General features: G+C 36.4%; 1 protein-coding gene across 7 annotated transcripts in view; it reads right to left on the bottom strand.

Moving 5' to 3' along the window:
- LOC115444122 (myb protein) overlaps positions 1-14054 on the bottom strand; it is a 76506-nt gene that overhangs the window by 28801 nt on the left and 33651 nt on the right. For 6 of the 7 annotated variants that reach the window (XM_037443513.1, XM_037443491.1, XM_037443495.1 and 3 more), the window contains 2 exons: positions 1371-1500; positions 529-678 (listed from right to left, as the gene is read on the bottom strand). In XM_037443513.1, the coding sequence (XP_037299410.1) occupies positions 529-678; positions 1371-1500 (280 nt within the window). Of the gene's footprint in view, positions 1-528; positions 679-1370; positions 1501-7890; positions 8004-14054 lie in introns of those variants that run through there. The other variant, XM_037443509.1, reaches the window with a different exon arrangement.

Here is a 14054-nt window from a genome sequence, read left to right as displayed (position 1 = left end):
ACCTTTAAAATTGTTATAGAGATATCTGATGCGAGTTTCCGCAGTATTGTAATGCTCATTGAATGTCAACTTCCTCTTGTAGGGTAAGTTTCTAACTCAGAATAAGAAAGAAGGGGAAAGTGGCGTTTGTTTTGTATCTTATTATTACTTGACATTGCCAAATTCACCGATAAATAAACGGTGGCAGCTATAATATAAAAGAAGAAGAACTCAGCACAATGAGAAGCAGTTTCTAATGTGACAATCATTATAAAGAGGTAAATATTCAATACCTATATAGAAAATAATCTTGTTACTTTATGTCATATTATCTAGCTTTCGTCGACTACCCACGTTGAGAATCAATTATTTCTACCACCCTCAGAAATTACTTTAAATAGTCACATTACCCTTACCCTATTTCTGAGTTAATTATATTCTTACTAATATCTCACTCTTACTATTGAAAACCTCCAAGCGTTACCGACTTTGAAAAATACACGTTTATATCCAAAATCTAAACTACAACATTAAAGCCTGTGTCCATACCTCCTTGGTCCAGGGTCCTTTGACTAGTTCCGGGTTGACCACCTTGGTCCACCGCTGCTGGCACTGCACATCCGATCTGTCAGGGAATTCTGCAGAAATCCTCTCCCAATTCTCCTTGTACGCCTTCACGTACATCTTTAGCCTTTTGTCCTGGAAATGTTAAGGTAAACCTAAATATGTTATGTTTAATGGTTTTAACTTTGCTAACAGCTCACCAGTTTTTTTATATAATTGTATGTGATATATTGATAATTATTCTTAAGAATAGTTTTAAGATATTGATAAGTGTAATTGATTTATTTGTAAAGATTCTAAACAAATTAATAATCAGTTTTCCAGCTGCCGTCAACCCATGCCAATACAAGGTAGATGCACACTTTTCAAGCATATTGCAGAAAGCATGTGACTCAGTTTTCGATCAATGTGGACCATTATCTGGACAGTTTGATACTTCCCCGACTAGACTATCATCGATTTTTACCCTCGTTTATTACCATAAACTACTTGTAGCAATTTATCCACAAAAAAAATCTAAATCATTGTAGCGATGCATAGCGCCATCTATACAACACCAGGGGAATCTACTTAAATTTGAAAAATTTCCTACAGAAGCAAATTACCGGCATAAAAAGTTGCATCTAGGACATCGTCTATCCGTGTGCCAAATTTGATTCAAATTCGTTCTGGATTACTATATTTACTTAAAACAAACATCCAAACTATATCACTGGATCTTCATTCATACTATTAGTTAACTATCTATAACTATAATTAACTATATTTAACTATCAGACTACGTATGATGACAGTTTACCCTCAAGACTATAACAAAGCCAACGTACCTCCTCCTTAGTCCACCGGCCCCTGTTAATATTCTTCCTCTGCCCAGAGCTTTTGGTTGCAACCGGCGCATCCTCGTACGCCGTCGAGTCCTCTGAGTACTCGCTCGTCTCGCTGTCATAGCCGCTTTTTCTGACAACAAACATTTATGCATGTAAGTTCACGGCTGTCCTAATTAGGGGATAGATAGAGGCGAAACCACATAATGCACAAAAGATTTACCGGGATTACATTTTTCTCTATATTTAATAGGTATTGAGCCCAAATGCCATACGGTTTTTTCCATGCTTAAATAGGTAACGGGCCCACTACTATACGAATTACTTCTAATTCAGCACAACTCGGACTCTTAGAAACGAAAGAGACCATTGATTCCTCGTCTTATTTATGGAAATACTGGATCCTTCTACCACTTGCCTAACGCGAATACCATTTAGAAGATCAAAACCCCGGAAATTTGCATTACAAATACATATTTCCCGATCTGAGACTCGGTCCCGGGACCTCCCACTCTAGGCAGTCAAATTTACCACGGCTTATCGCCTAATCTTATATAGACCTTGTGCTATTTAACTAACGAGGCCCCTTTAGTAACCTTCACAATTTATCCTTGTAAGGGGCACGTACAATTTGCCAATCGATGGCCAATGACGTATAAAATAAGCCATAAAGCTATCGAATCACAATTTTGTTTATAGGAGCCTGGTTGAAATGTGTGTAATATAAATAACTAGTTGACCCGACAGACGTTGTCCCGTCTTAACTATGAATTTGCAGAGCGCATTCTGTCAATCGCTGACAGTTATTTCAAACAATTGACAGTTATATAAAATTAATATTTTCGTTAAGTTTTCTTAAATTTTCAAATTTGCCGCGCAATTTTTTCAATATTTTCTTTTATAAGAACCTTCTCCTGACACTGACAAACACAACAAAAAAAATATAGTGTAATCGGTCCAGCCGTTCACGCGTTATGGCGTGACCAAGGGAAATAGGGTTTCATTTTTATATATATAGATAGATTATAATACATTCTGTGATAATACTAATAAAGCTATGCTATAAACTCGCATTTAGTTATATGAAATGGGCCTGTTGACAACTTACAAGTGATGGGGCTATAATACATGATAAGGAAAGTATAGGTTAGGTAATTCTTTGCAGCCGTTTTGGGGCATGCATTCAATTCCAGACAAGTATAATATTTTTTATTTATAATATTTAGAATACAAACTACAATTATACTTATAACATTAATGGTAGTAAGATTGATACTTAGAACTGTTGAATTTTCACTGAAAAATATTAATAATACTGTCCATCAAATTAAGTTTAAGATTCTATTTATTTATTATTAAAATTAAGATAGTATTTTAAATATTGTTGACACCGAACCTGTCATATTATATTGTGCACGTAATTTCAATTCCGTTACACTGTGCTACACAGATTTTACTTAAACAAAACCTTATCAAAAATTGTTAAGCCCGCGTTATCTCACCACTAATTAAACAAACTTATGCTCTACTTGTACAAACAGGAGGAATGTAGAGAATTATTTATTACAAAGATAACCAGATGTTTCTACGTCCCCGACTTCACACGACTTAACACCTGGAACTTTAGCTTCGACACATGTTAACGATCGTTAAATCCTGTCGATACTACCGAAATGAATTGTTTTTAATAGCTTGCTGACTACAGAGACGACGGTTCGCAAGTTCAAAACCTAAGACAAACTTCTAAGTTACGTGTTACGTGTTTTTTAGTAGTTTTTTTTAGTTACGTGTCTAATATTTATCAATTATCATTCGCTTCAACGGTGAAGTCTCCTAGTCAATTGTATCAAAAAAACAACGCGTGCCAGCAAACTGTTCCTCGAGTTAATGATGCGGCAAAGGTAAGGTCCAAAGAATATTTACTCCAAGTCACGTAGCGCGTACAATGATTATGATGAATTAGGCATTGTTACAAAGTCAGTATTTGATGTTTTTGTCCTATTATAAGTAGATTGACTGGCATTTTCGGCCTAGGTTAAAATAAAAACGGCAATTCACTAGACAAGTATGGAAAAAATGCAAAAACTATTGAATATACATATTGGTTGTAAATTAAAACATTAAAAATCCTCTTTTTTTACGTCCACGGCATAGTGACCGCACTGCAAATTGTGGTGTAAGTAGCCTCCAGATAGAGTATCATCAGAAAATTATCCCATAGAAAATATACACAGACTGATCCCGGAACGCCACACGAGGACCACTATAACGGCGTGCATAGGTACTCTTGTCGTATGAATAGAAATGATCTACACGCAGCTTCCGAGTAAATACAAACATCAGGCTCGAGTAATAAACGCCTCAACACTGGGAATTGATCAAGACCACGCCAGGGCCAGCTTTTGCTGTTGGTAGGATATATTTTGTATCCGCCCGGATAGCGACCACCATACCCAAGGTGTTAAAACCCGCCATAGTGGCGCACGTAAGTGTGTCGCGTTCCGAGATGAGCCTGTGTATATCCGATTCCAACAGGACGGCATAATTGTATCGACTGCCGAAGGTTAATCATCTCTCGTCAGTCGACATCATATTAGACCTCACTCCACTCACCATCAGGTGCAGTAGGGGTCACTTTACCATGCACGCATAAAAAACAATAACGCTTCTACTAACCAAACGCGACATCACAGATACAAAATACATCGTGAACTCTCAAAGCATATAAAACATAGCATACCAGGAACCCTATATTTAGACGTCATTCCAAACTATAACTTCCATCCTAATAATAATAAGGATTACGTAATGCCAAACTAGTACGCCTTGTTTGGAGTCACAACACGTGTTATAACCAAATAGTTTTTGAACAGTTCCGTTTTGTTACAAAAGATTTTTATGGAGCGGAGGCAAGCATTTTTGTATAAGGAAAAGGAAGGCTAACAAATGACGATAACCATGTCGACCACTCACATCTGCCAGAGGAATGTGGATGCATTAAAGGCAGTGTCCAATATAGAGTGGAATTTTTTAACCACGTCTGGAGGAAAATACTCTTAATTACTGGAGATAGCAAATTTTGCTCAAAGAAAACATTCTTTTTTTTTTTATTAAAAGTGATGTAATTTTTGAAAATACCCTGGCCACACCCGGTAACCAAACCGGCTTAAATCTGAAACAAATAACACTGTTATTTTATGCCATCAATCGATAGGGCCAATTGTACGGATCAACTCTCAACCGAGAACTCAATGGTAAGAATAAACCAATTGGAATAAATCGTAAACTTGTCAATGTTTAAGCTTCAATTAGACAAATCTATTATTAATAGCAATTTGTACGCAATAATTGCTTAAAGTTGCCTCGTCTGAACATGCGCAAGATGGCAATAAATCTTGACCGATATTCATATTTTTTTGTATTGTTTTGAATGACGAGACGAGCTTGCTGTTCGCCTGACGGTAAGCGATACGACCGCCCATAAACAGTAGAAACACCATACAACACCTTGAATTACGTATTGTTTGGTATTCAACTGCGCTCGCCATCCTGAGACTTGAGATGTTAAGTCTTTATGTCCAGTAGTTACACTGAGTATAAAATTTTTGCTAATAAAAATTGGCCATTAAAATAAGGCTTTATTCTGATTGGTCTATTTTCACTATAACAGCTGGTAACGGTAAAGATCCTTTATATTAATCGGCTTTACGTATCCACTGATCTATTATTTGACATACAAGTGTATTCAACATCCAGGAGCAGGATTATTAAAAAATAAATATTTCACACGAACACTTTTAAATTTCACCATGATTAAAAAAAACTTGAACGACATTTATACTACAGACATTAATTTAGCATAAAGCAGACAACATAAAAAACTAAATTAAACTCAAATATCTTATTAACATAGCAATGCGAAAGTGTGTAAAGAAAGGTTTGAAGAAAACAGACAACAGAACGATGAATGACCTCTGGCACTCTGATAAACCCTTAAAAATCCAACAGGAAATTAAAAAAAAAACTTTTTCTTTGTTTTTCAATAAATTACAACTCCAAATAACCATAAAATTCCATCAAATTTGCAAAAGAATAAAAATAACAAACAGAACCGACAAATTACGAACAGATCGTCACCAATCACTTTTTTACCCTACGCTGCCAGACGTACCCTTTGAGTCATTGATGAATATTGAGAAAAAAATGGCGCCAATCGTAGGCACACAATGAACTTGGAATAAGGACGTGAGATTCACTATACAAAGAGTATAAGACCCGTCTGTCGTTATGGAACTGGTTTTTTTAACCTTCCCGTGGAGTGTTGGTCTTTTGGACCGGCTTTGCAGACTAATATGTCATTGCTAATGAGACGTTGATAAATCGCTAGATTTAAACTTACATAAATTAATAATGATCATTTAATTTATTTTAAATGTTTTTGGTCCAAGCTCTCTGAATACTTGTTAGGAAACTTATTAATATGTCGGGATTTTTGCAATATAATCATTATGAAAACCCATACACCGATCATTTTTACGGCATAATGTTAGAATCCTTTCACTAATCTACGGGGGCGAATCCCTTTTTCTCACTTTAAGGCGTTCTAAGCGAAGGATACCTTTGATAAGTAAATAGGTTTTTTTTTACTCTTTTACCTACAATCGATTAATTCTTACGTCCTTCAAATAGAATGTCCGTAATTGCAAAAAGACTAATATGCACGCGTAGATGGAATAGGATCACATGACTATAATATAAATCTAAATAATACATGTTTGGTGTTTTAACAATAAAATCAATAATACTTTAATGTAACTCCTGTCCATTTACCCCCTTATACATAGACGTTATTTATCTAAGGACGGAGTAAAGCTGTGATAACAAGTCTGTTTTTCAGTGCTGACGGCATGGCAGCCTTTGCAGTGCGTAGACATCGGGCCGTTGTGATTGGGTAATATTGTTGTATCTCAATATTAACCAATCACAACAGCCCTATACCTGTTTCTCAGTGCCGTTGAGCACTGAAAAACTGACTTGTTATCACAGCATTACTCCGTCCTTAGATAAAAAACGTCTATGAATAAGGGGTTAGTGTTTAACAACCATCATTCGTTGCTAGAAAGATCGAATATAACCTTAATACGCAACCATTACTGAATCAAACGACACTCTGAACCAAATTCAAATCGGTCCAAAATACCAGCCAGGTACGCAACAAAATCCACCGCGCGAGGGTTAACCCGAGATAATAATACCCGCCACTTTCGGTGAGGTAAGAACGTAAAAAAAACAGTCGACTATTTATTTATGCATGCCATCGAGACATCAGCTGATATCGAACTCGTTTGAGGCTCATTCATTGCAAATAACGCGACACGATTTTGACATCGACTTGTGTGTAATTCTTTATACATTTTTAAACGCGATGTAGGTACTATTTTTAACCGACTTTCCAAAAAAGGAGGATCTCATTTCGTTTTATTTTTTATGTAATACTGATGACTGTTTATTCAGTAAGATTTGAGGTTTTGGATGTTTGAAGTAGCATTAAAAGTCCTGCAAGTAAGCATATTTAATCAAGTGATTATTTCAATATTATCTTTATTTTTTTAACCTAAGGCAGAAAATGGTGTAACAGATTAAGTTTTATTAATTAAGGTAAATTAGTGTATGAGAGTTATTATGAATGGCATAATATGAACAACAATATATTCGTTGTCTTACAGAAAAATCTCTTCATTGATTTGGTATTAATGCGCATTAGCTTTAGGAGCGATAACGCGATCATATAGCCCAAGTTTGTTAATTTTATTGGAAAAACATTCGAGTTATCCGAGAATCGAACCTGCGGCCGATTAGATAAAAGGCTAGTACTTACAGAATCGAGAGAAGAAAACAAACATATTTTATACCACATAATAATTACAGAATGACGTCATCAGTTTAAACCAGTTTTATAATGAAGACTGCCAATGCCAGGATAATAAAACAAAGTATGGTTCGATAGATTAGAAGCGACGATAGCCTAGTTGGGAGTAGGACGGACTGCCGAGACAATGTCCGCAAGTTCAAAACCCAAGGCACATACCTCAAACTTTTTTAAAAGTTAGGTGTGTTTTCTTTGTGAATTATTGCTTGCTTTAGCGATGAAAGAAAACATCACAAGGAAATCATCGTACCCGATTAGTTATGTGCAAGAAATTTGAAAGTAGTCTACCAATCCACACTAAGCCATCCTGGTGGACGAAGGCCTAACCTCCTTAGAAGTAGAGGAGGCCCGTGCTCAGCAGTGGGGCAGCATACAATTCAGAGCTGATATTATTATAAGGTTCCAGTATGCAAGAATTGAATTAAATGGTGAGACGGACAAGCAAATCGCGGGATAGTGTGCCACATTGCCAAAGATTAGTAGAATCAATTACAAAGCAATGTCATCACCCTTAGAAATTAGATCTCAAAATCCTCTGTTATTCAAGCTAATGTTCTTCAGAATCAGAAACTACAGAACAGATTTCTGACTTACTCATAATATAACATCACGTCGTTTCACACTGCGTAAATAAACTCCATTTTCACAATTTCCTGTAGATTTCCCGCCAAAACTAACACCACGTGACCTCACACACCCAACTTTTAAACGCCACTGGCAAAGGAAAAAGACACCCACAAAGGTTGTGGGGTGCAAGCCCCGTGTGACAAGGACGGAATGCGTGCGACAGAGAAGGAACATCAGGTACAGAAATCATACCCTGGCAAGGCAGGTGGTATAGAACAAAGAAACTTTTTGTAAGATAGGTCAGTCTAGGTACTTTGTTACTAATGCTATTTGTTAGGGAAGGATATTAATCATGTTTTTTTTAATGTTACTAGCATTTGCAATCAGCTCCGCCTGTGAAAGCTCTTGACTGGAATAATACTCAGTTTTCTGGGACGCAAAATAGAATATAAGTATACCCAAGACTTAGTCTATTCATGACATCTCTGAATATCTCTCACCATGCGAAACGTAACTGTCATTTCACATTGATTGTCTGTTAATTAGTATTGCCCGGTCGACCCGGAAAACTAATTTATACATGAATCTAAAATATGACTATCGCTTAGTAAAGCTTTTCGCCAAATAGAACTTTCAAACGACCGGAAGCGCGCACACAAGCTGTTATTATTATAAATGTAGTTCCAAGTATCATATTTATAGAAATGACATCATTGATAAGTTACATTTACAATATTTATTTTTAAATACATGAATGCATGATTGATGAAGCGGCGATAGCCTAGTTGGTTGTGGAACGGACTGCCGAGACGAATGTCCGCAGGTTCAAATCCCAAGGGCACACACCTCTGATTTTTCTAATAAATTATGTGTGTATTCTTTGTGAATTATCGCTTGCTTTAACGGTGAAGGAAAACATCGTGAGGAAACCTGCATACCTGAGAAGTTCTCTATAGGAATTTCGTGGGTGTGTGAAGTCTACCAATCCGCACTAGGCCAGCGTGGTGGACTAAGGCCTAATCCCTCTCAGTAGTAGAGGAGGCCCGTGCTCAGCAGTGGGCAAGTATTATAATACAGGGCTGATATTATTATTATTATTATAAATACATGTAACATTGAATTTGAATTGCAGACTGAAATAGAATTTAGTCTTGTCACTCGCCTTGCCGTTTCACAAGACTCTAGTAAATTTTATTTATCAGTTATCGTATTAAATTAAACGTCTATTTATTTTATTTTACTATTTATTTGGAGGCATAGATTAGCCTTGTATTTGTTTGGCTTATACATTTATGTGACGAATAACATCATTCAAAAGTTTTGATCAGGCCCTGTATTAAGTACTACAAATATATACCTACTTTAATTCAGACTGCCTCGGTGGCGTAGTTGTATTGCACGTCTGGTACAATAGCGCTCTGAGGTCCTGGGTTCGAATCCCGGGTCGGGCAAAGTGATATTTGGGTTTTTCTGCTCAGTATCAGCCCGGAGTCTGGAATTTGTGCCCGATATGGCGATAGGCTCGCCCCCTATCACATCATGGGACGGAACATACTTGGCGAAAAGTGGGTGCCCTAGTTGCGCCTCTGCTTACCCCTTCGGGGATAAAATGCGTGATGATGTTATGTTTAATTCAGCATACAAGAGACACACTGGATGCTAGGCACGTTTAACAATAATTACTAATAATATAATTAATTATAGCAATAGTGAAACTCGATTAGCCACAGTTTAGCGTAATAGTTTGACAACGTTAGATAATTAAAGTATGATTTGACTTTTGACATTCATTTGTGTTTATTGAGATAATATATTTTGACATTAACTTCAGTGGTCCGAGCATTATGAAATACCCTAGAATTGTTGACAAATAACCATATAACCCGATTCCCATTTACAATTACAAAACCAAGACCGTACGCTATAATTAAAGCTAAATAATAACATTCAACGCAGAAAAGAAATTGTAACTTGAAGCGAGTTATGCAACTCAAACATGTGTTGATGAAAAAATCACTTTCAATGGTGTGGCAAAAAATGTACAAAAACTTCACGAGCGGATGCCTGTGATTTGAGGAATAACGGTACTCGAGTGGAACAGATTTGCGAATGTGGATGCATCTGCATGTTTAAGAAAATATTTCGAGGGTCCCAAAGAACAAAATATCATCTGCAAAATGCTCTAGTTGTAGTATGAAGGTTTTAAGTTAAGTGAAAATATAAATATCAATTACTCACCTCAAAATAGAAATTTAATTATTTTTTGATAAATAGTCTTGAAGTGAGTAGATGGATACGTCACCCTGAGACATGATATGTTAAGTCTTATAATGCCAAGTAAACACACTGGCTAAAATTTCTTTCAAGTGGAATACAATAAATGGATGTGCACTGCTGGCAGCACACTTGAGACCGCTGTTGCGAGAGTCGCATATGAAAGATGCTGTTTGTTTATACAACTAATATTGAACACGCCTACAACCATAAGAAACACACACCATCAAACCAAAATATATCATTCTGCGTACATCTTAAGAAATTTACTAACTGATAACACCCAAAATAAAGACTGGAGATGGCCTATGCTGTTAAACAAGACAACCAGATCTGAGTAGTTCATAAAATTGTAAATTACGGTATATAAGCTTTATTATTATTATTAGTAACACCTAGAATGACTACAATATCCAACAAAATCAAAGACAGTATCAACAGATAAAACGAAAGTAGGCTCAATACCTTAGTACCAGACTCAAAATCAAAACCGTGCCGCTCAACATACGCAGCGAAAGCCCAACCTATAAGCGATAAATTGTTACATCACCGCCGCGAATGTTTCCTGTCTGGTACACGATAAGGGTTCCCTGGAACGGCTGTGATCCCGCGCCGTAAGGTCATTGTCAGATAGCAGATCTGATACGAGATAAAATGGATGGAACGGTTTTAGAATTTGAAGATGAGAGTTTTGATACTTTAACAGCGCTCTAAGTATATTTTTACTGAATGATGAGCATGCCGTTCGCCTGATGGTAAGCGAAACGACCGTCCAGAAACAGTTGTAACGCCATACAGATTAATTACAAAGTGCTGCCTGACACTCCACTACGCTCGTCACCCTGAGACGTAATTATGATAAATCTCATATTGTCTAGAAAGTACGGTACAATGTTCTTCAAACTGGAACACAACAGCGCGTGCACTCACCTGGTATAGCATTTGTAGCTAAGACGAGTCAGTGTTAAATACAAAGCATATGTCTTCTATTTTAAGAGGAGCTGGTTTCATATAACCTCGATAATCAAAAAAGCGTGTGATAATTGACAGTATATAACATCGAAAAGTCTGAGATTGGGTATTAACCCTGCGGACCTTCTCTCTCCGCAGTCTGTTCCATTCGCATTGATAAATTGATCTATAATTTCAATAAGGAGCCTAATCGCTACTCGCATCGACAGCAAAAATTATCCAATCAAATTAAAGTTTGACTTGCAGGGATACGCTGATTAGTTTATTCTTACTATTGCTTCGTTGTTAATAATTTCAAGTTTATTGACTTTAAAAAAATATAAAATTACTAGTCTTCACATAAGAACTGCAAAAGACGGCAAATATTACATTTCCTGTACAACCAATGCCCCATTTTCAAATCAGATAACGCTTAATTAAAATAAGGAAGTAGGGGTCAATTCCACCTGCTTTCACAAAGTCCATCATGTAGATTCTTAGATAAATAGATTTGATGGTAAAACCTGTTGCTAGTTCAAAATGGGGTCAATTTTATTTGCATAATTTTAGCTGCAAACGATTGTGCGTGGAATTTTGTTTGCCGCTTTGCCCACTGATATTTTTACTTTGGATTCAGTAATGTCAAAATGACTAAGATCTTCGAGTCGAATCGAATCAAGTATTCATACGTTTGCTATACATTTTACTTATTATTTATATACAAATGTTTGGATGTTTGTTAGAAAAAAACGCAGCAACCGCTGAACAGATTTAGATGAATTTTAGCACAAGGATATATTATGTCCTGCATTAACATATAGGCTACTTTTATCCCGGTAATTTGTTCGCTTGGGAAAAAAAATATTATTTAATTTATTATTAAGTAGATGATGCTGGTTTAGTACAGATGGAGCTATGGCTCGTTTCAATGATTAAAGGATTTTTATAGTAAGAACGCTTTTCACGCACGCGAAACCGCGAGAAAATTAATAAATCAATTAGAAGGAAAGAAAAACACAATTGTTTGTCATACCTTCCAACATATACGACGTTCTAATACTACTAATGATACAACTAGAAAAGCGAATCATTGCAATTTCAGTTCTATAGAATTGTTAATAATTTATTTTTAGTTCGTTATTCAATATATTGTATAGATATCACCTATGACATCACGGAACTCTACTCTATTTTCGAGACAAATAGAGACATATATATGCAGATTTAACATATTATTTATATAATAGAGACATTAATGATTTGTTCCATGACTTCTGTAATATTAAATTTGTTTTTGTGGCTAATGGTACCTTGCGACTGCACTAATCTACATACAGGCGACCCGCCCAGACGTAGCACAGGTATCACTAATTTAACAATTTATAGCCAGATGACGCTTGATGGTCCAATCCGTGGCAAACTTCACAACAAGGCTACCAACTGAGCTTACCTAAATATTACCTAAAAATTACATTAAAACCTCTCCAGCTGTTTTGAAATGTATATAATATGTGTATTCTCTATGGTGAAGGATTTATTTTTTTAATATGGGCCAGTACTTTACAATTTTCTTTTCTACCTCCTCATTATTATGTTTTAGATTTTGATTCAATGTTGTTGGTGGTAAATGCTGTGTTCATCTAGTAGCACACATATCAGATGCTGTACCTTATTGCTTTTTTAATATTGATTGTTGTAATATGTAGTGCTGTTGGTGTACATTATTACAAATAAATAAAATATACCTATACATAGATTACCTAGTATTCTATCTGTACTAATATTTTATTATTAAGGAGTGTCATTAGCTCTGAGTGCTGGCAACTTTTTATCCCGGTAAAGGACGTTAACACGTCCGGAGTTGCGAGCATAAACTAGTATTTTTTATTAACTTAGAGAATGCGAAAATGATGAAGCAAATATGAAGATTTATACTGCTATATACCGCTTAGATTGACATATTTACGTTCTTAATAACACTAATTCGTAGTTTAGAGAGAACTCAAGTTAAAAGTCACATATTAGTTTATTCACATTTCATAAAAATACGATAAAACTGAAATATAACATGTGAAGTGCGATAAATTAAATTTGTACAAAACAAAACACACATCCCGCCATAATCCACGAAGGGGTAGGCAGAGGTGCAAACAGGACACCCGCTTTTAGGGCCATGTGTGCTCCATCCCATGATATGATGGGACCGAACCTATCACCATATCGAGCACAAATTCTAGGCCCAAAGCTGATACTGAGGAAAAAACCCAATAGCACTGCCCTACCCGGGATTCGATAACGAACCGGTGTCGAGTGTCTTACCGCCCACGCAACAACTACGCCAACAAGGCAATCAATTGAATTTGTAACATATTAAAACCTCATTGAGAATACCATCGGCAGTCATTGGCATTTCATTAATCTTGTAGTTTAGACGCATATATTAGTGTTTTGTATTTTAAATACATAAAATACACGAGTTTATCGAAATACGTGACATCACGCTCTGTTAATAACTTAGATAACGTGGGACGTTTGACAAATTCATTACGGGCTCCAAAATAAATTCTAACATTGTTGCGACGCTCGGAAAATATAAGTGAAACCATTGCCCACAAATAGGACCAGCAGCCGAACTTCAAATTATAGTCATCATCATCATCATCAGCCTTGTATTATATCTGTCCCACTGTTGGGCACGGGCCTCCTCTACTACTGAGAGGGATTAAGCCTTAGTCCACCGCGCTGGCTTAGTGCGGATTGGTACACTTCACACACCCTCGAAATTCCTATAGAGAACTTCTCAGGTATGCAGGTTTCCGTACGACGTTTTCCTTCACCGTTAAAGCAAGCGATAATTCACAAAGAATACACACATACATTTTTAGAAAAGTCAGAGGCCTTTGGGGTTTGAACCAGCGGACATTCGTCTCGGCAGTCCGTTCCACAACTAACTAGGCTATCGCACT

Source organism: Manduca sexta, chromosome 5 (genome assembly GCF_014839805.1).
Source record: "Manduca sexta isolate Smith_Timp_Sample1 chromosome 5, JHU_Msex_v1.0, whole genome shotgun sequence".
Classification (NCBI taxonomy): Eukaryota; Metazoa; Arthropoda; class Insecta; order Lepidoptera; family Sphingidae; genus Manduca; species Manduca sexta.
This window is presented reverse-complemented; position numbering and strand designations above follow the sequence as displayed.